Consider the following 21,972-nt stretch of genomic DNA (forward strand, 5'->3'; position numbering starts at 1 on the left):
TGGCCCTCCTAAGCTTTATTAATTATTACTGGGCGGCCAACATATCGTTGGTCAGGAAGTGGGTAGTGGGGGCAGGTCGGCCTGGGAGCGAGTGGAAATGGCATCCTGCAAGGGTACGGGTTTGGAGGCTTTACTAACGGCGCCCTACAGGGCTTGTACTCTACAAGCCCTGTAGTGATGGCAGTCCTAAGAATGTGGGGACAATGGAGGCAGCCAGTGTGGTCTCCGATTTGTAACAATCACTGCTTTGTCCTGGGGAAGCTAGATGGGGGCTTTAGGAGGTGGCAGCAGGCAGGCATCGAGAGATTTGGGGATTTATTTATCCAGGAAGGCATTAGAGAAGGAGTTTGAGCTGCCGGGCGGGAATGGGTTTTGATACCTTCAGGTCCGGGACTTTGTACGGAGGCAAGTTCCTAGCTTCCCTCGCCTCCCCCTGAGGGGACTACAGGATAAGGTGATGTCAAAAACTGGGGTTGAAGAGGAGCTGGGAAGAGAGCTGGAAATGGAAGAGTGGGAAAAAGCTTTGAAGAGTCAATTCATCCTCGTCCTGTGCCAGACTTAGTCTGTTCCAGTTCAAAGTGGTCCACAAAGCCCACATGACGGTAGCCCGGATGAGCAGGTTCTTTGACGAGGTGGAGGACAGATGTGGGTGGTGTGGGGGTAGCCCGGCTAACCATGTACATATGTTCTGGGCATGTCTGAAGTTGAGGGGATTCTGGCAGGGATTTACGGGCGTTATGTCAGAAGTCCTGGAAGGGAGGGTGACTCCGAGTCCAGAACTGGCAATATTTGGGGTATTGGATGATCCGGGGGCCAAGGCGGGGAGTGAGGCCGATGTCCTGGCCTTCTCCTCCCTGGTGGCGCGGAGATGGATTTTGCTGGGATGGAGGGACTCAGAGCCTCCGAAGTCAGGAGTGTGGGTCAGCGACATGGCAGGGTTTCTCAGTCTGGAAAAAATCAAGCTCACCTTGAGAGGATCAACTCAGGGGTTCACCCAGAGATGGCAACCGTTCATCGATTTCTTCAAAGGAAATTGAATGTCAGCAGGAAGCGGGGGGGGGGGGGGGGGGGGGGGGCGGAGGAAAGTAGTGGGGGGGAGAAAATAGGAGGCATGGCAGTGTTAGATAAGGACAGGGAACTCAGTATATAGGTAATTAGGGAGTAGGACGTGGGCAATATGGGACATCGTTTTTTAGGTTTTTTGCATGTGTCGGCCCACATGGTTGTTTAAGAAATGTTAATGTGTTAAACTGTGAAAATTACAAATGCTTCAATAAAATATTTTCTAAAAAAAAGTTTTCCTGGATACATTTTAAGAATTCCGCTCCCTCTAAACCTTTTACACAATGGCTACCCCAGTTAATGTTGAAGTTGAAATCCCCCACTATCACTATGTGGTAATCACCATTGTTGTACATATTAGAATATGTATGGCAAGACCCTGTACTACAGGTACGGTGGTAGTCCTTGCCTGCTGGCTCTGCCCAGCAGGCAGAGTATAAATAATTGTGTCCTCTGTACAGCAGCCATTTCGCCAGCTGCTGTGAGAGGCCACACATCTTAGAGTAATAAAGCCTCAGTTGTATTCAACTCTCGTCTCTGTGCAGTTGATCATGCATCAATTTATTACTCTAAGATGTGTGGCCTCCCACAGCAGCTGATGAAAAGATTTTCAGAAGATGGACCTCCGCATCAAGCCTAACAGCCTGCAGCTGGATCCGCAATCACGCGACGCCAAAAAGGACTTTCAACACTGGCTAACTTGTTTTGAGGCGTACATCAGGTCTGCACCAGACCCAATTCTGGAGGCTCAGAAGATCCAGATACTGTACTCGTGCCTGAGCTCCAACGTCTTTTCTCTGATCCAGGACGCACCAAACTACGACGAAGACATGGCGCTACTAAAAGAGAATTACGCCCAGCGGACGAACACGCTCTTCGCCAGACACATAGGGCGAGATTCTCCACAAATGCGTAGAGTCGTAAAAGCTGCCGTGAAACTGGCCGTGTTTCACGGCAGCCTTCATGCCCATTCCTGGGACCCGATTCTCCCCCCCATCAGGGCTAGGAGCGGGACCCCGGGAATCACGGCGTAGCGGCCTTAACGACCGTCATTAAGGCTGCGCGCCAAGCCGACTCCAACCTGCGCATGCGCGGGTGACGTCATCATGCCATTGACGGAACCCACGCATGCGCGGTACCGCATTTCTCCACCGCCGCCCGACAAGATGTGGCGGCTTGATCTTGTTGGGCGGCGGAGGGGAAATAGTGCGTCCCTTTTGGACGCAGGCCCGACGATCGGTGGTACTCCCGCCCCAAACGAGCTTCTGGATGCCCCAAACGGGCATCCAGCGCCCGTTTTTAACGACGGCAGCAAGCAGGTGTGTTTGCTGCTGTGAAAAAACGGGCGTAAAGGCCTGGCCGCTCGGCCCATCGGCCGCTGAGAATCGCCGCTCGCCGTAAAAAACGGCGAGCGGCAATTCGTGATGTGGGTCGGGCGAGAATAGCGGGAGGGCGCAAAAAATGTCGGGAGGCCCTCCCGCTATTCTCCCAACCGGCGTGGGCAGCGGAGAATCGCACCCATACTCTTCACTCGCTGTCAGCTCCCTGGCGAGTCCGTAGAAGATTCCTGCCGTGCTTTAATTCCCCTGGTCAGAGACTGTGACTGTCAGGCCGTCACGGCCATGGAACATTCGAACCCCCTCATGCGGGATGATTTCGTTACGGGGATAGGGTCAGACCTCATACGCCAGCGAGATTTGGAGGGGGCCACGCTAGACCTCGCAGAAACAAAGAAACTAGCGCTATCGATGACGGTCGACGTGCAAAATATTCAGGCCTACACCCCGAGCCTCGCGGCCCACCCTTTCTGCGCATCATGGACCCGACAGACGGCCGCCCCACTGGGGGCCTTACCCAGTCACTACGCTTGTGCCACACGCCAGCCAGCCAACCCTTGGGCCCCCTGATGTTACTTCTGCGGGCAACAGAAACACCCCCGCCAACGCTGCCAGGCCCGCGCCACCCTTTGTAAGGACACCCTTTGCGGCAAGAAAGGGCACTTCGCTGCGGTGTGCCAGGCCCACTCAGTCGCCACTATCGCCCCGACCCCCCCTCACTTACGGACAATGGGCGCTGCCATTTTCACCTCCCCGGACTACACATGGCCAGTGGGAGCCGCCATCTTCTCCCCCTCAGACCACGCGTGGCCAGTGGGCGCTGCCATCCTTACTGCTGTAATTGATTCTCTGATCAAAATTGCAACACCCCTTCCTCTTTTACTTCCTTGCCTATCTTGCCTGAAGATCCTGTACCCTGGAATATTGAGTTGCCAATCCTGCTCCTCTCAACCATGTCTCAGTGACAGCAAAGGAATGGGCAGGGTCGGAGAATCCCCGGGGGCGGTGGGAATACCCCCCCCCCCCCCCCCCCCCGCAGCTCCGACGCTGGCTGCCGTATTCTCTGGCGCCGGTTTTCGGGCAGAGGCAGGGTTTACGCCGCACCGGTCGGGGGCCGTTGTCTGCGGCCCTCCTGGCAATTCTCCGGGCCCCGATGGGCCGAGCAGACGTTGTTTCCTGGTCAGTCCTGCCGGCATGAAATGGACATGGTCCATTACGGTGGGAGCTGGCTTGTAGGCCGGCTAGGTGAGTCCTCGGGGGCGCGCGGGGTGATCCAGCCCCGGGGGGGGGGGGGGGGGGAGGACACGGTGGCCTGGCCCACGATCGGGGCCCACCAATCTGCGGGCGGGCCTGTGCCATGGGGTATTCTTTCCTTCCGTGCCGGCCTCTGTAGGGCTCCACCATGGCCGGCGTGGAGAAGAACCCCCCAGCGCATGCGCAGGAACCACGCCGGCAGTTCTGCGCATGCGCCAACTCGCGCAGGCCCTTCGGCGCCGGCTGTGCGGCGCCAACCCCTCCAGTGCCGGCCTAGCCCCCGGAATTGTGGAGGATTCCGCACCTTCCGGGTGGCCCGACGCCGGAGTGGTTCGCGCCGCTCTTGGCGCCGGCGTTGGCTCATCCGGCCAGTTGCGGGAGAGTCCCGCCATTATACTCCCATGTTCTAATTTCTGCCCTTAATTCTGTGGTCGCGAGGGAGACTCCCGGAAGGTATGTTGCCTCCCGGGTGCCTGGGCCAAGGATGTCTCAGATAGTGTCTCCAGGATCCTGAAGGTGGAGGGTAAGCAGCCAGAAGTCATGGTGCACATTGGTACCAACAACATAGGTAGGAAAAGGGGTGTGGAGGTAATAAAGAAGTTTAGGGAGTGAGGCTGGAAGTTAAAGGCCAGGACAGACAGAGTTGTCATCTCTGGTTTGATGCCGGTGCCACGTGATAGCGAGGCTAGGAATAGGAAGAGAGTGCAGTTGAACACGTGGCTGCAGGAATGGTGTAGGAGGGAGGGCTTCAGGTATTTGGATAATTGGAGCGCATTGTGGGGAAGGTGGGACCTGTACAAGCAGGACGGGTTGCATCTGAACCAGAGGGGCAGCAATATCCTGGGAGGGAGGTGTTCTAGTACTCTTCGAGAGGGTTTAAACTAATTTGGCTGGGGAATGGGAACCGGATTTGTAGTCCAGCAACTAAGGTAGCCGATATTCAGGATGCCAAAGCGTGTGGTGAGGCAGTGGGGAAGGGAACACTGACAAAGGAGAGTACTTGCAGGCATGGAGATGGGTTGAAGTGTGTATACTTCAACGCAAGAAGCATCAGGAATAAGGTGGGCGAACTTAAGGCATGGATCGGTACTTGGGACTACGATGTGGTGGCCATCACGGAAACTTGGATTGAAGAGGGGCAGAAATGGTTGTTGGAGGTCCCTAGTTATTGATGTTTCAATAAGATTAGGGAGGGTGGTAAAAGAGATGGGGGTGGCATTGTTAATTAGGGATAGTATAACAGCTGCAGAAAGGCAGTTCGAGGAGGATCTGCCTTCTGAGTATGGGTTGCCATGGGTGCCTATGGGTTCCCATAGTATGGGAAACAGGGGCTGGTTTAGCTCACCAGGCTAAATCGCTGGCTTTGAAAGCAGACAAAGCAGGCCAGCAGCACGGTTCGATTCCCGTACCAGCCTCCCCGGACAGGCGCCGGAATGTGGCGACTAGGGGCTTTTCACAGTAACTTCATTGAAGCCTACTCGTGACAATAAGCGATTTTCATTTCATTCATTTTCATTGAAGTCAGAAATAGGAAAGGAGCAGTCACCTTGTTGGGAGTTTTCTATAGGCCCCCCAATAGCAGCAGAGATGTGGAGGAACAGATTGGGAAACAGATTTTGGAAAGGTGCAGAAGTCACAGGTTAGTAGTCATGGGTGACTTCAACTTCCCAAACATTGAGTGGAAACTCTTTAGATCAAATAGTTTGGATGGGGTAGTGTTTGTGCAGTGTGTCCAGGAAGCTTTTCTAGCACAGTATGTAGATTGTCCGACCAGAGGGGAGGCCATATTGGATTTAGTACTTGGTAATGAACCAGGGCAGGTGATAGATTTGTTAGTGGGGGAGCATTTTGGAGATAGTGACCACAATTCTGTGACTTTCACGTTAGTAATGGAGAGGGATAGGTGCGTGCAACAGGGCAAGGTTTACAATTGGGGGAAGGGTAAATACGATGCTGTCAGGCAAGTATTGAAGTGCATAAGTTGGGAACATAGGCTGTCAGGGAAGGACACAAGTGAAATGTAGAACTTGTTCAAGGAACAGGTACTACGTGTCCTTGATATGTATGTCCCTGTCAGGCAGGGAAGAGATGGTCGAGTGAGGGAACCATGGTTGACAAGAGAGGTTGAATGTTAAGAGGAAGAAGGAGACTTATGTAAGGCTGAGGAAACAAGGTTCAGACAGGACGCTGGAGGGATACAAGATAGCCAGGAGGGAACTGAAGAAAGGAATTAGGAGAGCTAAGAGAAGGCATGAAAAATATTTGGCGGGTAGGATCAAGGAAAACCCCACATATGTGAGAAATATGAGAATGAGAATGAAAGCTTCCGTCCCAGCTCCCTGGCTCAAATCTGTGGTTCTCCCGGATCGGCACTTCCCTCGACCCTGCCCCCAACCTGAAGTGTTGGCGAAATTGCCTCCAGATTTTCAATGAGGCTATTACTACCGGACCCCCTGAGTATTTCCCCAGAGCTATCGGGAGCGGGGCCGTTGCCAGTGCCTTCAGCCCCGACCCCCTGGTGTTGAGCTTCTTGAGTGTTGTTGGAGCTGCACTGATCCAGGCAAGTGAAGAGCAAGTGAAGAATATTCCATTACATTCCTGACTTGTGCCTTGTAGATGGGGGATAGTCTTTGGGGGGTCAAGAGGTGAGTTACTCACTGTAGGATTCCTAGCCTTTGACCGCCCTGGTAGCCACAGTATTAACATGGCCAGTCCAGTTCAGTTTCTGATCAATGGTAACCCCCAGGATGTTGATTCTACGGGATTCAGCGATGGTAAAGCCATTGAATGTCAAGGGGCAGAGTTAGATCCTCTCTTGTAGGAGATGGCCATTGCCTGGCACTTGTGTCGTGCAAATGTGTGGTGTGAATTGCCAGCCCAAGCCTGGATATTGTCCAGATCTTTCTGGATTTGGAAATGGATTGCTTCATTATCTGAGTAGTCAAGAATGGTGCTGAACATCGTGCAGTAATCCGCAAACATCCCCACTTCTGACCTTATGATGGAAGGGAGGTCATTGATGAAGCAGCTAAAGATGGTTGGGCCTAGGACACTACCCTGAAGAACTCCTGCAGTGATATCCTGGAGCTGAGATGTTTGACCTCCAACCACCACAATCAGCTTCCTTTGTGCCAGGTATGACTCCAACCAGCGGAGAGTTCCCCCCCGATTCTCATTGATACCATACTTGGTCAAATGCTGTCTTGATGTCGAGGGCAGTAACTCTCACCTCACCTCTGGCTTTCTGCGCTTGAGCAATGCCGCCGACGCTGTCAGCCATGGCCCGCTGTGATTGTAGGGTGGGGGTTCAGCCGCTCCCCGGGTGTGTGTGTGTGGGGGGGGCGGGGGGTGATTACAGGTGTGTGGGATGGGTGTTGGCACCAGGAGCACAGTGCTGCCTACACACCCTGGCCGCCCTGAAAAGGTTGTGCATTTCTTCCGGCACTGCGACCAGTCCGAATGGTGTTGCTGGCGGCACCCGGGCACAGCAATGTCAGCATTACCACCCATGGTGCCATGAGGTTGGTTGTCACTGCTTTACCCTACGCAGACATCTCCCCCATCAGTATGCAATTTGGTATATCTGTTAGAAAGGGGGATGGATATAGGGGGACTCCTGAACTACCTGCCTCCCTCTACTCTGCCTGGTGGTCACTCATGCCTCGTCTGTCTGTTCAATTCTCACCTGTGGTGTGACCACCTCACTGAACGTGCTACCCACGACTTGTTCAGTATCGTGGACGCTCCACAGTGTGTGCCACGTAACAGCTAATGGATGGATGTTCTCCAGGTCTTTCTTCTATGAGGAGTTGTGAGTGGAAATGAACACTGCAATCATGAGCAAAAGACCTTACGAAGGAGGGACGGTCATTGACAAAGCAATTGAGACAGGCAGTTAGATGCTGCCCAGAGGGATTCTTGCAATGATGTCCTGGGGCTGAAATGATTTGCCACCAATAATTACCTTCACAAAACATGAGCCCAGCCAGTGGAGGGTTTTCCCCAAATCTCCATTACTTCAGATTTACTCGGCGTCTTGAAGCCAGACTTGGTCAAAGGCTGCCTACTATCAAAGATCGTCGGCGGAATTCTCCATTCACGAGACTAAGCATTGACTCTGGGGCAGGATGCGTGGATGTCTACAGCAACAAATCTGCCGCCACATCTGGACCAATTCAGCGACCATTGAGGGGCTATCACCGGCGCCACATGGAACACAATCGATTCCAATGAGAAACGGTGCCAGATCGTCCGGATTTGCGATTGACACTTAGGAGGCTGACAAGCTGCAGCCACATATACACACACTCTCCACACACACACCATTGCAGCCAACAAGATGGCAGTGAGGAGAGAGACACCAAGGTTCATGGATGCCGAGCATAAGACCCTGCTGGACGCCGTAGAGGCGAGGCGGGTGACCCTGTATCCCGGCCCAGGAAGGAGGCTGCCACCGTTCGCTGTGCCCGGGTGCAGGAGGCAGAGGTTCTAAGTGCCGCCAGCAACACCATTCGGACCGGCTGCAGTGCCGGAAGAAACTGCATGACCTCCTCAGGGCAGCCAGGGTGTGTAGGCAGCACTGTGCCCCTGGTGCCAACACCCATCCCACACACCATTAACCACCCCCCATCACACCCGAAAGGTGGCCGAACCGCCACCCTACAATCACAGCGGGTCATGGCTGAGAGCGTCGGAGGCATTTCCCAGGCGCTGGCTGACATGGCACAGACACACAGAGTGGTGGCCCAGTCCCAGATGAGGATGGTGCAGTTACTGGCTGATGTGGTACAGATTTAAAAGGTGGTCCACTCCCTGTGCTCCATGGCCGTGAGCATGCAGACCCTAGTCGAGACGAGAGTGGGCCTCCAGGACTGGCAGCTCCAGCTGGCGGGGGAGCCTCGGGAGTTAGCTCCGCTCGCACCCCCAGGGTTCATTGGGTACCCTGAGGATGGGGCCCGTGCTGGTGACACCCGTAGGGGAGGTGCCGGAACCACCGCAGCACCTCAGACTCCCACCCTCATATCCCTGGCGCATCTGGCGGGCAGCGGGAATAACAGTGCAGCACCACGCCACCTGGGACAACCAAGCAGCAGCAGGGCCCATCCAGGCCCGGTCACCTCAGAAGCTGCCCGCCAAAGGGGACCCAGGTCACAGGGAGGAAATCCCAGCAGGCCACCTCCACTCCTGACATACTATCTGGGGATCCACCTGGACGTAGCATTAGGGCCCATAATGCCAGAAAATTAGACACCAGTTAAGTTGGACGGGTGCAGGGCACATTTTAATGATAGGGGCTAGGGCACAAATCTGTATATGTTTTCACATTAAATACCTGTGCACAATATTACAAGCTGCCTCAGTGCTCGGGGTGGGCTGCTCTGGGCTGACACAGAGGAAGTGGAGTACAGGAGGGAATGGGAGTGGGCTTGGTTCAAGGACCGCAGTTCAGCCAGTGCTCACTGCTCCCCTCCCACCCACCACCCCGCATATTTTCTTTTTATTCATTCATGGGATGTGGTGCATTGCTGGCTGGGCCAGCATTTATAGCCCATCACTGATGGCATTTAAGAGTCAATCACATTACTGTAGATCTGGAATCACATGTAGGCTAGCCCAGGTAAGGACAGATTGCCTTCCCTGAAGACACGAGTGAACCAGGTGGGTTTTTCCGACAATCGACAATGGTTTCATGGTCACTTTTTAGACATTTAATTCTAGATTTTTATTGAATTCAAATTTCACCATTCGAACCATGGTCCCCAGAGTATGACTTCGGGTCTCTGGATTACTAGTCCAGCGAAAATAACACAAACAATAATCTTTATTAGTGTCACAAGTAAGTGGGGCTGGTCAAGGTGAGGGATCTGTATTTGGAAGAAGGGTTTGCCAGGCTGGAGGAGCTCAGGGAGAGGGTGGAGCTGCCGAGGGGGAGTGAGTTCGGGCATCTGCAGGTTAGGGACGTTGCGCAAAAGGTCTGGAGTGGGTTCTCTCGGTTGCCGGGATACATCCTGATGGAGCGACTGCTGCTTCTGGATGTGGAAGGGGAGGGAAGAATTGGGGATATAAACAAGTGGCTGGGGGAACAGGGAGGTGAGCGGGTGGTGAAGACCAAGGAGAAATGGGAAGCGGAGTTGGGAGGGGAGTTCAATTGGGGGGTATGGAGTGAGGCATTGCATAGGGTAAACGGGACCTCCTCTTGTGCAAGGGTGCATAAGTCTCGGGCGAGAATGTGTGGGTTCTTTCAGGGGGTAGCAGATGAGTGTGAGAGGTGTTGGCGGGGCCAGCTAATCATACGCACATGTTTTGAGGTAGTGAAAAATTAGGAAGATTCTGGACGGGAGTGTTCGCGGTCTTAGCCAAGATAATGGAGGAGGAGGTGGACCTGGACCCTTTGGTGGCGATATTTGGGATTTTGGAGAAGCCGGAGCTCATGGAGAGGCGGAAGGCCGATGTCTTGGCCTGCACCGCTCTGATTGCATGGTGGCGGATTTTGCTGGAGGAGTGGCAATCGGCAGGGCCACCGGGGGTAGTGGCATGGTTGGGTGACTTGTACAACTTCCTGTGGTTAGAGAAGATAACGTATGAGTTAAGGGGCTCCGCAGGGGCGGGGGGGATTGAGAAAAGGTGGGGGATGTTTGCGACCGTGTGCGAGGAGCTGTCTGTCCCGGGGGGACGGGGGGGTTGAAAAAGGGAACAAGTCTATACAGACTGTGTAGTTGATTGCTGGAAAGTATGTTTCCCAGGGTGTTTATTTGCTGTAACCTGTTTTGATACATGTTTGCAACAAAATACATTTAAAAAGAATTAGTGTCACAAGTAGGCTTACATTAACACTGCAATAAAGTTACTGTGAAAATCCCCTTTCCCCACACTCCGGCGCCTGTTCAGGTGCACAGAGGAAGAATTCAGAATGTCCAATTCACCTAACAACCACGTCTTTCGGGACTTGTGGGAGGAAATCGGAGCACCCGGAGGAAACCGCGCCATCACGGGGAGAACATGCAGACTACGCAGACAGTAACGCAAGCCCGGAATTGAACCCGAGTCCCTGCTGCTGTCAAGCAACAGTGCTAACCACTGTGCTACCATGCCACCCATAAATGCCACTGTCTCCCCTTCAGGATGCTGAAACATCACTCGATATCACCCCTGGTCGCGGCATGGGCGTCGTTGTAGCGGGTCTTCCCGTCAGTCTGTGGCCTCCAGATAGGTGTCATCAGCCATGGCCGCAACGGATAACCCGCCACCCCGGAGTTAACCCCCCCCCCAGCCAGGGGTGCGCCTGGAACAGGCCAGGAATCGTCGAGCGTGCCAGGATGAAGGCATTGTGCGCACTGCCTGGGTATCAGGCACAGACGTGCATGGTGGGTAGCTGATGGTCACACACCAGCTGCATGTTCATTGAGTGGAACCCCTTTCGGTGTGTGTAGAGCAGCCGGTCATCTGCAGGTGCTCGTGGGGCGACATGCATCTCGTTGTTTACCCCCTGAATCCAGGGCATCTAGGCGAAGATGGCGAACCCCGCTGCCTGGGCATCCTGGTGGGCTTCGTCCACATTGAAATGGATGTATTGTGCCGACTGGACATACAGGGCCTCCATGACGGTGTGGATGCACCTGTGCGTTGAGCTCTGTGACATCCCTTATGTGTCCTCACTCAGTGCCTGGAAGGACTCCGTGGCATAAACGTTCCATGCGACCATCACCTTGACAGCCACCGGGAGTGGGTGTCTTCCCCTATTCATCCACGGTGCCAGATGCGCCATGATCTGGCAGATACATCACACTGTCTGCCTGCTGAACCGGAGTCTTCGATGGCATCCCTGGTCAGGCAGGTCCTCGAATGGAGGTGCTGCTGGTACACACGAGGCCTCATGCAGCACCTCCTATTCGACCTATTGGGTGGCTGGCTCTCCATCCTCAGCGTCTGCCTCCCGTTCCTCCAGGGCAGGCCCTGCTGCTGCAGCTTCCTCCTCCTCAAGCAGCTCCAGCCACTGGGCATCCTCCAGGGCTGCAGCAACTAGGAGGAAAGGCGTCATTGTTGGTTGTATTCCAAGATCCATTGTCTGCAGGGGGTGAAAGGCTAACATATTATCATGTGCTCGTGCTCAACCAGGTCCATCGGGCTATGTGGTGGCCCTGTTGGCACTGCGACCCTGTCCCCACATGTCCACCTCCCCAATTACCGCATCCCTGGCCCTATCGGTGCCCAGCACCATGAGAATCTCCGGCCCTGGCTCCCATCCCTTCTGCCAGGGTGCTGTCAATGGCAGCGGTGCACTCCGGCCCCTGTCCAGTGCCCCCCTGCAGAGGCCACTGTGGGCATTGCCCTTGGGTGGGCTGCGTGATACCCTGCTGGCGGAGTGCAAGGGGGGGGGGGGGGGGTGGGGGGGGGAGATGGACGAGTGAGAGCTTGGGTGGGATCACCTATATGACCGGTGATACTCCATGGAACCTGGGGCCAAGGTGGGTGATTAGTGGGGTGGGAAGCAAGATGGCTGCCTTGCAGGCCGGGCAATAACGGTCTGTGCCTGGACACCGCCTGTCCTGCGGGGAGTCTCCTGGCCCCACGGCCCATCCGCCTCGCTCCACCCCCCCCCACCCCCCATGGCAGCCTGTCAGCCCATAGTTGCACCTCCCCATGTCCTACTTCCTCATCACCCACATCACCTGTTTCTCAATTTTTAAAAGCACAATGAACCTTGCCGTCGAGAATTCACCCCCGTTGGAGGCAGAGAATCGCGGTGGCCCGGAGAATACTGGGTCAGGCCCACTAACGAGATGCCAACAGTGTTTACTGTATGTGTGGAGTGGAACGTATTGTCTCTGCTGTCGAGGCACTAGAGAATTGCAATTTTCGCATGAAACCAGCACCTGCCACAATTTCGGTGTCAGAACAAATTCTCCGCCCAATCGCATTTCCCGATTCCGGCTGACGGAGAATCCCTCCCCATCACTCGCAACGCTGAAATTCAGTTTTTTAAGAATTCATTTACATGATGTGTCGCTAGCTCGGCAAGCACCTAATTCTCCTCGAAAAGGTGCTGGTGTCTGCCTCTTGAAACGCTGTGTTGTTTGGAACACCCGAAAAGGCCATTAAGAAGGGAATTCCAGGATTTTGACCTAGTGACAGTGAAAGAACACCAATTTGGGCATGATTTAATGACCTCGTCGCACCCGACTTGGTGCCAGACCAAGGAACCTTGTGAGATTTAATGAAGTCTTGAGAGACATTGCGATCTGGATCTCATCTTCACTGGGCATGATCCAGATCTGCATATGTAAATGATCCATTAGCCTCACTTAAATATGTCTTCATGGGATTCTCCAGTCAGCCAGGAGCTAAAGGCCGTGCCTGCGAGATCTTGCCAGGTTGCTGTTTCGTACTGGTTTCCACAATTGTGGAAATCAGGCCATTAGACACCCGCTAGATGGAGGGTGCCGGGGGTGTGTGTGTGTGTGGGGAGATCGAGGCAGCCAGACAAAATGGCACCCTGATCTGCAAGGAGCCTTTCCTGCAGGCTCGGCCGAAACTACTCGAGGCCAAGCAAAACAGCAAGGTGCTGTTGACTAATGGGGTGGGGCCTTGGTAGCTCAGTCGGTGGAGCGTCACAAGTTTAATCTGAGGGTCCGGGGTTCAATTCCCTGTCAGGGCTTACTTTGGCTCAAGACGTTTGCTTCCAAATGAACGACAGAAAAAAAAATGAATAATGAGGTGTTTCTCAGAGGCTAAACTTGCCCAAATTCCAGCATAAATTTTTTTCTGGTTAAATTCTGCCCATAGTTCCAAGTCGGGATAGTGAGTGACTTGGAGGGGAACATTCAGGTGGTAATATTTCCAAATGTCTCTGCTCTTGTTCAAGGTGGTGGAGGCTGTGGGTTTTGAAGGTGCTCTGAGGCGCTGAGGTGAATTGCTGCAATGTATCTTGTGGATGGCATACTGCTGTTACTGTTGTCAGTGGTGAAGGGAGTGAATGTTTATGATGGTAGATGGGATCCCAATCAAGTGGGCTGCTTTGTCCTGGATGACGTTGATCATCTTGAGTGAGAGCTGTACTCATCCAGACAAGTTGAGTACTCAATCACACTCGTTGTGCCAGACAGATGGTGGACAGGCTTTGGGGAGTCAGGCAGCATGGTGGCACTGTTGCCTCCGTGCCAGGGACCAGAGCTCGATGCCGGCCTTGGGTGGAGTTTGCATGTTCTCCCCATGTCTGGGTGGGATTCCTCCAGGTGCTCCGGTTTCCTCCCACAGTCCAAAATTGTGCAGGTTCGGTGGATTGGCTATGGTAAATTGTCCCCGAGCGTCCAAAGCTGTGCAGTTTAGCTCAGGTTATGGGATTATAGGGACAGGGCGGGGTACTGGGCCTCTTTCCGAGGGTCGTTGCAAACTCACTGGGTTGAATAGCCTCCTTCTGCACCGTAGGGATTCTAAGTCCAAGTCAGGTGAGATATTCTCTGGTAATGTCATTGAACGTGCTGCCTGGCGAGGTGGTAGGGGCAGGTACGATAGCGCCATTTAAGGGGCGTCTAGACAAATATATGAATAGGTGTGAATGGAAGGATACGGACTCCAAAAGTGCATACAGTTTTAGTTTAAGCAGGTACCATCGTCGGGGCAGGCTTGGAGGGCCGGAGGGCCTGTTCCTGTGCTATATTGTTCTTTGAATGCCGAGGTGAGATGGTCGGATTCTCTCTTGTTAGAAAGTCATAGGTTAGGATTTTGTGACACAAATTACACTAATCAGCTGAAGCCTGATTAATGTCCAGGTCTTGATGCATTTTTGTCGTGCTCCAATGCCACCACCAGTTGCCAGCACAGTAAGAAGTACTTTTACCATTATTTCATGGGTGCCTCAGAATGGAGACAAACGTTCGTTCTCCTTGAAGCCTCACCAGTAGCCACCCCTCTTGATGGCACTAGCGAAGTTTCAGACCTGCGAGTGGGCTGGGCTGTCAACATGGAGAGCCAGCCAACCATCCGTAATGAAATAGCAGCCTTTTACTTGCAGCCACCAGGAAGTCTTGCTGACTGCCTGCATCGGTTGGGACCTGCATATGGTCCAAATGTCAGATCACATTGTGTTCTGGGGAAATCCTGGCTGAAATCTCAATCCTTTTCAACAAAGGTAGCCCCTTTTTAAATTGTGAAGAGATAGTAGGCAGCTACTGAAGATGGTAATACTAAGCATCTAGAATGTTTGTGAAGGAAAAGGCCTTATGGCCTTTCATGGTGTATTTAATTCTTGCCAACATTCTGTCACCATATGAGATTGATTAAGAAAAGCCTGAAAATAAATGTTCTCAATTCAGATGTGATGAACTTTCCCCACTGCAGATAAGCTGCACAGATATGGAACCCCAACCAGCAGCATAGAACATCCAGGACAAACAAGTGTTTGATACAGGCAAAGCCTGGGGCAGGGGGGCATGGTGGTGGTCACTGGACAATAATCAACATTATTTCTGGAATTCTTTCCTCTGATTATCTGGATTTAAATTTTTAAAAACATTGCATTATGTACAAAACATGCTTCCAGCATGTGGATACCAATTATATTACATTAATACCTCTGATAGAGCACAGTCCTGTAAAATAAAGTTGACACTGGAATTGTATTGGAAAGTTAATGCAATAATACTGTAACAGTGATATTTAAAGTCAAATTAAAAACATAAGAAATGATACATGACATTCTGTGGATTTATGTTTTATTGGCAAGTTTAAAATACAGATTTATCTCACATATTGATAGATCAAAACTTTTACAAGCAATTACAATTATGAGTAAACACAAGGAAATCAATTACAAATTAAAATTATAACTACAAATGGAATTAAAATTATTTAAATATCCCAATAATCAACCATCACCCCTCATGCAATCAAGCTATATTTAATTTTAGCATCTCTGGGGTTTCTTCCTAAATAACTGTCAAAAGAAGCTTGTATTTTATGAAAGATGATCTTTGAGTTCAAGTGGAAAATCATTTACTCTGTCATTTTTTTTTGCTCGCAATAAGTTAGTTCAGCATCTGGCAAACTGAGGGAGTGGACTCAACACATTCAAATCTTAAGTAAAAGCATCAGTAAACAGCTTAAGACCAGAGTGTTTCATATAATGAAGCATATTCTATAGATAAATGTCAGGTTTACGAAAACATGGTATTTCATCACCTCCCACAAAGTAAAATTTCACAAAGCTATTCAGATGACAGAATGTTGTTTAATTGCCATCCATTTCCACAAACTTCAAATCAACTTGGTACACAGTACTCTCATCTGTGCAATCTCTTTTACACAAGGTCTAAAAGTAATTCACAAATCACAAAATACAGTTTTACAATTCTTTCAGGAGATGAACTTTAACTAACCTTGACCTCAATTGTGGCAATATAAATAACATTTCAGGATTCCCCATGAAGTATCCTAACCTTGCCTAATTCCTAATTAGTGCTTAAATAAACACAGACAAAAAACTTCACTCTTTACAACTGAATTAGATTTTATTTGCCTTGGGCAATCAGATACACCAAAGACTTTGTGCAAAGAAAGCAAGAATTAAGTACACTTAAGGAAAAGCTTATTACCAGCACTGGTTGCAAAACAATATTTTCAAAACAAATTGAACTAAAGGGGGATGTGCATAATGTTACAAATTTTCCACTTGAATTATATTTGTCAGGATTTAAAGCTGTGGAGACACTGACCTCGAGGAACACAAAAAAAAGCTATGGCATGTTTTAATGTATATATAAACTGATACAATTCAAAAAGCATTTTTATTCAATTTAACAAGCATAAAGCAAATATATGGTGATGCAAACAGATGTATACTTAGGAAATCATTTTACTGCAGTCATGCCTACATAAAACTAAACTAAAGATTATACTGTTCTACTAACAGATTTACTTTTCAGATAAAGGACAAGCTTGGGGAAGGTTAAAGGAGGGGAGGAGGAATTATGGATAGCTGTGCAACAAAACAGTTGATAAAGTTACTGAAACAAGGACTTGTCCATGAAGCAATTCACATTTTTTATTACATCATTCATCTTCACTTCCACTGATATCAGATTGGTCCTGGAAAGGAAAGAAAATGAATTTACTAAATTTGACAGAGCATTTTCACAAGAAATTTTCTTTAAATCTGGGGGTAAGACCTCATTGCAGCTTCATATCAGTTTTGCCAGTTTGATATTGAGTCAAACTCATTTGAGAATTGTGTTAATAGTTCAATAAACACGTTGAACTAATTTCAAAGTCTGGAGCATCCTTGAATTAAGACTGCATCAAGTAGCAGCCTGTGTTATCCGAAGCAGCAGAACACAACAGTATCGAGGAGACCTAGCAAAACTGGGAGGAGGCTACTCTCCATTTGGTGTTTTGTAATGAGGAGGAATTAATTAATGGCTTCATAGTTAAGGATTCACTAGGGAGTAGTGACCATAGTTTGGTAGAATTCAAGATTCAGTTTGGGGGCGAGAAAGTGGAGTCCCACACTAGTGTTCTGGAATTAAACAACGGAAATGATGTAGGCTGGAGGTCAGATTTGGCCCGCATAGACGGGGCAGGAAGGCTAAAAGTTAGGATAGCTGATGAGCTGCAGCAGTTGTTGAAGGAGATACTCAATTCCTCACAACTAAAATATATCATAGTGAGGAAGAAAGATGGGTAAAAAACATCCATGGCTAAAACAAGGCGATCAAGGACATTATAAAGAAAAGTTATATCATATTGCAAAGGCCAGTGGCAGGCTGGAAGATTGGGAAACTTTCAAACATAAACAAAGGGATACTAAAAAAGTAATAAAAAAGCGAAGGTAAGTTACGGAAAAAAAATAGCACAGAAGGATATCAAAAAGATAACAAAAGCTTCTACAGATACACAAAAGGGAAGAGAGTCGCTAAGGCAAACCTTAGCCCCTTGGAAGATGAAATTGGTGAGATAATAGTGGGGAACACAGAAATGGCAGAGTTGCTCAATCAATACTTTGTCTCAAGTTTTCACAGTGGAGGACACTAGTACCATTCCTATAGGAACGGGCAATTCAGAGGTAATAGAAAGGGTGTAACTTGGAACAATTAGCATCAATAAGGAAACTGTACTCGACACACCCTTGGGATTGAGGGCAGACAAGTCCCCAGGGCCTGATGGCCTCCATCCTAGGGCGTTAAAGGAAGTGGCAGCAGACATATTGGATCCATTGGTTATGATATTACAAAATTCTATGGACACGGGAAAGATTCCAGTGGCTTGGAAAGATGCTAACGTAACACCCTTATTCAAAAAGGGAGGGAGACAGAATGTGGGAAATTACAGACCAGTTAGTTTAACATCTGTTGGAATCAATTATCAAGGATGTAATATCAGGACATTTGGAAAGCCAAAGCACTATCCATCAGAGTCAGCATGGTTTTATGAAGGGCAAATCATTTCTGACTAATTTACTTGAGTTCTTCGAAGATGTAACAAGCAAAGTGGATAATGGGGATCCTGTAAATGTAGTACTGTATATCTGGATTTCCGGGAGGTGTTTGAGAAGGTGCCGCACAGAAGGTTAATTCACAAGATGAGGTCACATGGAAGTAAGGGTAATTTATCAGCTTGGATAGAAGATTGGCTGACGGACAGGAGACGCAGAGTCGGGATAAATGGGTCTTTTTCTGGATGGCAAGATGTAACTAGTGGGGTGCCACAGGGTTCGGTCTTTGGGCCCCAGCTATTTAGAATCTATATTAACGACTTAGATACAGGGATATAAGGTTCCATAGCCAAATTTGCAGATGACACAAAAATAGGTGGGACAGTAAGTTGCAATGAGGAAATACAAAACTTACAAATGGATGTAGATAGATAGGAGAGTGGGCCAAAATATGGCAGATGGAGTTTAATGTAGATAAATGTGAGGTCATGCATTTTGGTCGGAAAAAAATGGAAAGGCAACTTATTATCTAAATGGGGAGAGACTTCGGGGTGCTCCGATGCAGTGGGATCTGGGTTCCCTCATGCATGAGTCACAGAAAACAAAGATGCAGGTGCAGCAGATAATAAGGAAAGCAAGTGGAATGTTGGCACTTATAGCAAAAGGAATTTAGTATAAAAGGTAAGGAAGTGCTGTTGCAACTAGACAAGGCATTGGTAAGACCATACCTGGAGTATTGTGCACAGTTTTGGTCCACTTATTTGAGAAAAAATGTAGTGGCATTGGAGACAGTTCAGAGGAGGTTCACTAGATTAATTCCAGAGACGAGGGGTTTGTCGTATGAGGAGAGATTGAACAGTTTAGGTCTATAGTCTCTAGTAGAAGAATGAGGGGAGATCTCATCGAGGCATACATGATAAGATATGGATAAAAGTAGACGTGGAGAAGATGCTTCCTCTTGTGGGACATTCTAAAACGAGGGGGTCATATTTTTAGAATAAGGGGTAGTAAATTTAAAACAGATTTGAGGAAAAACGACTTCTCCCATAGGGTTGTGAATCTGTGACATTTGCGACCCCAGAGTGTAGTGGATGCAGTGACAGTCATTAAATTTAATGGGGAGTTAACCAGTATTTTAACTGGTAATGGCTTGAAGGGTTATGGAGAACAGGCAAGACAGTGGAGTTGAGGCCAGATGGGATTAGCCATGATCACTTTGAAGGTGTTTAGGCTCGAAAGGCTAAACTGCCAACTCCTGCTCACAGGTCACGCGTTCTAGGGAGGAGATGCTCTGGCTGATTTTGCAATCCACGTCTTGGTCTGTAACATTGTAGGTAGCAGATGAGGAACATATCAGCCATGATAGGATGGCAGAGCAGACTCGATGGGCCGAATGGCCTAATGCTGCTCCTATATCTTATGAACTTATGAATGTGAATGGCAGGGGTGCTTTGCTGGTTGGAGTCATATCTGACACAAAGGAAAATGGCTGTGGTTGCTGGAAGTCAGTTATCTCAGTTCCAGGACATTATTGCAGGACCTTCTCAGGGTAGTGTGTCCAAAGGCCAACCATTTCCAGCTGCATGTCAGAAATGGGGATGTCTGCAGTGTTCCGCACCATTTGTGATTCCTCAAGTAATGCAGCAGTCCATGCCCAAATGCAGCAAGACCTTGACAATATCTAGCTTGGGCTGAGAAGTGCCAAGTAACATTCACGTCACACAAGTGCCAGGCAATAACCATCTCCTACAAGAGAGGATGTACACATCTTCCCTTGCCAGTCAATCACATTAGCACCACTGAATCCCCACCATCATCTTGGGGATTACCTATGACCAGAAACTGAACTGGACCAGCCATTTAAATATTGTGGCCACAAGAGTAGGTCAAAGGCTAGGAATCCTGCAGCAAGTAACTTACCCCCTGACTCCCCAAAGCCTGTCCACCATCTACAAGGCACAAGTTTGAAGTGTAATGGACTCCTCTCCACCTGCCCAGTTGAATGCAGTATCAACAACACTCAAGAGGCTCAACTTTAGGATAAAGCACCCACCCCCTCCCCCAAACCTCCGACACACTGTAGCAGCAATGTGTAGCATTTACAAGATGCACCACAGGAATTCACCAAGGCTCCAGGGCCAACATCTTCCATTTACATGACCACTACCATCAAGAAATACAAGGGCAGCAGACACATGGGAACACTACAACCTGGAAGTTCCCCTCCAAGTCACTCACCATCCTGACTTGGAAATATATCACTGTTCTTGGGTCAATATCCTGGAACTCACTGCCTAACAGTACTGTGGGTACACCTACACCACATGGACTTCAGCAGTTCAAGGCAGCAGCTCGCAACCACCTTCTCAAGGACAATTAGGCATAAGCAATAAATACTAGCCTAACCAGCGATGCCCACATCCCATTAATTATTTAAAAAGCGCTCCTGCTAGAAAGATGTGCTTGGATCCATTATGGTTTTCAGGTATTGGGGTAGGAGAGGTTGGGTCTTGGTGTAAAAGTAATGCAATAATAGATAGCCTTCTAGTTGCCAGTTTAAAACCATGGGCTGGATTTATTTACCCCGCCCGCTGAAAGAACACCTCGGGCGAGATCTGAACAATGGAGAAGTCCATTGACCTCAAGCAGGATTCTCTGGTCAGCAGGCGGACGCAGCCGGAGAATCCCACCCTAAACTAAAATGTTTTCAAATTTATGAGAATGGGACCGATGACCCAAAATTTTATTATTCACATTTTTCTGCCAAGTATTACAATCCTGGATGTCAGGACAAAATATGTTCATATGCCAAGCACTGCTGTGGCAGAAATAATGAGTCTGCATTTAATTACATTTGGTCATATGATGATGGCTGTATTAATGGTATTCTTCTCATCACTTCCAGTCAAAGCAAAGAGTTGGTGGAGAACCTGACATGCACTGTTTGGAGCTTGCCAGCATAAATTTTAAGCCAGTCATGTGTACTTAAAACAGCAGGCTCTGGTAGATCACCAATCCATAGGAAATGGCAGATGCAATCTTAAGGTCAATAAACCGTTAAATCGTATGAATGCAAGTTGTGAGGTGGATGCAAAGAGGCTTCAAAAAGGTTGACAGACTAAATGAATGGGCAGGATGGGAAGATTGGGAAGTATTGGGGCGGAATTCTCCGCTCCCCACGTGGCGTGGGAGAATCGTGGGAGGGCCTCCCGACATTTCTTATGCCCCCAGCGATTCCCCCCCCAACCCCCGGAAAAAATCGCCGCTCGCCGTTTTTCACGGCGATTCTCCGAGCCCGATGGCCAAGCGGCTAGCCCTTCACGCCCGTTTCACCACGGCAGCAACCACACCTGGTCGCTGCATTCGCTAAACGGGCGCCAGATGCCCGTTTGGGGCATCTAGGGGCCCGATTTGGACGGAGCACCGCGACTGTGCTCGGGAGGGGCCAGCGTCCGAAACAGACGCACTTTTTCGCCTCCGCCGCCCGGCAAGATCAAGCCGCCACGTCTTGCCGGGCGACGGTGGAGAAAGACGGCACCGCGCATGCGTGGGTTTGTGCTGTCTGCGCGCTGATGTCATCCGCGCATGCGTGGGTAGGAACCGGCAACCCACACATGCGCGGATGACATCAGAAAAGCGCCGTTTCCGGCGCAACGAGGTCGCGGCCCCGCTCCTAGCCCCCCGTGTGGGGGTGAATTAGGTGCGGGGAGCGGGCCCCGAGGCCGTCGTGAACCTCGGCCGATTTCACGATGGCCATCCCGATTTTTATCGGGAGCGGAGAATACCGCCCTTGATGTCCAAAAGGAGCTGGGAGTTCTTGTCCAGAAGTCACGGAAAGCAAACATGCAGGTGCGGCAAGCAATTAGGAAGACATTGGGAAGACTAATGTATGTT

General features: G+C 50.0%; 1 protein-coding gene across 6 annotated transcripts in view; it reads right to left on the reverse strand.

Annotated features, from left to right (window-relative positions):
- Positions 1–15,347: 15,347 nt before the first annotated feature.
- The window catches only part of LOC119970292 (probable global transcription activator SNF2L2), a 188,747-nt gene continuing 182,122 nt past the window's right edge, over positions 15,348–21,972 (reverse strand). For 4 of the 6 annotated variants that reach the window (XM_038804675.1, XM_038804672.1, XM_038804676.1 and 1 more), the window contains one exon: positions 15,348–16,736. In XM_038804675.1, coding sequence (XP_038660603.1) covers positions 16,701–16,736 — 36 coding nt within the window. In that variant the 3' untranslated portion in view covers positions 15,348–16,700. The remainder of the gene's footprint in view (positions 16,737–21,972) is intronic. The other 2 variants (XM_038804673.1, XM_038804674.1) reach the window with 1 other exon arrangement.

The sequence above is a fragment of the Scyliorhinus canicula genome, chromosome 8 (genome assembly GCF_902713615.1).
Source record: "Scyliorhinus canicula chromosome 8, sScyCan1.1, whole genome shotgun sequence".
NCBI lineage: Eukaryota > Metazoa > Chordata > Chondrichthyes > Carcharhiniformes > Scyliorhinidae > Scyliorhinus > Scyliorhinus canicula.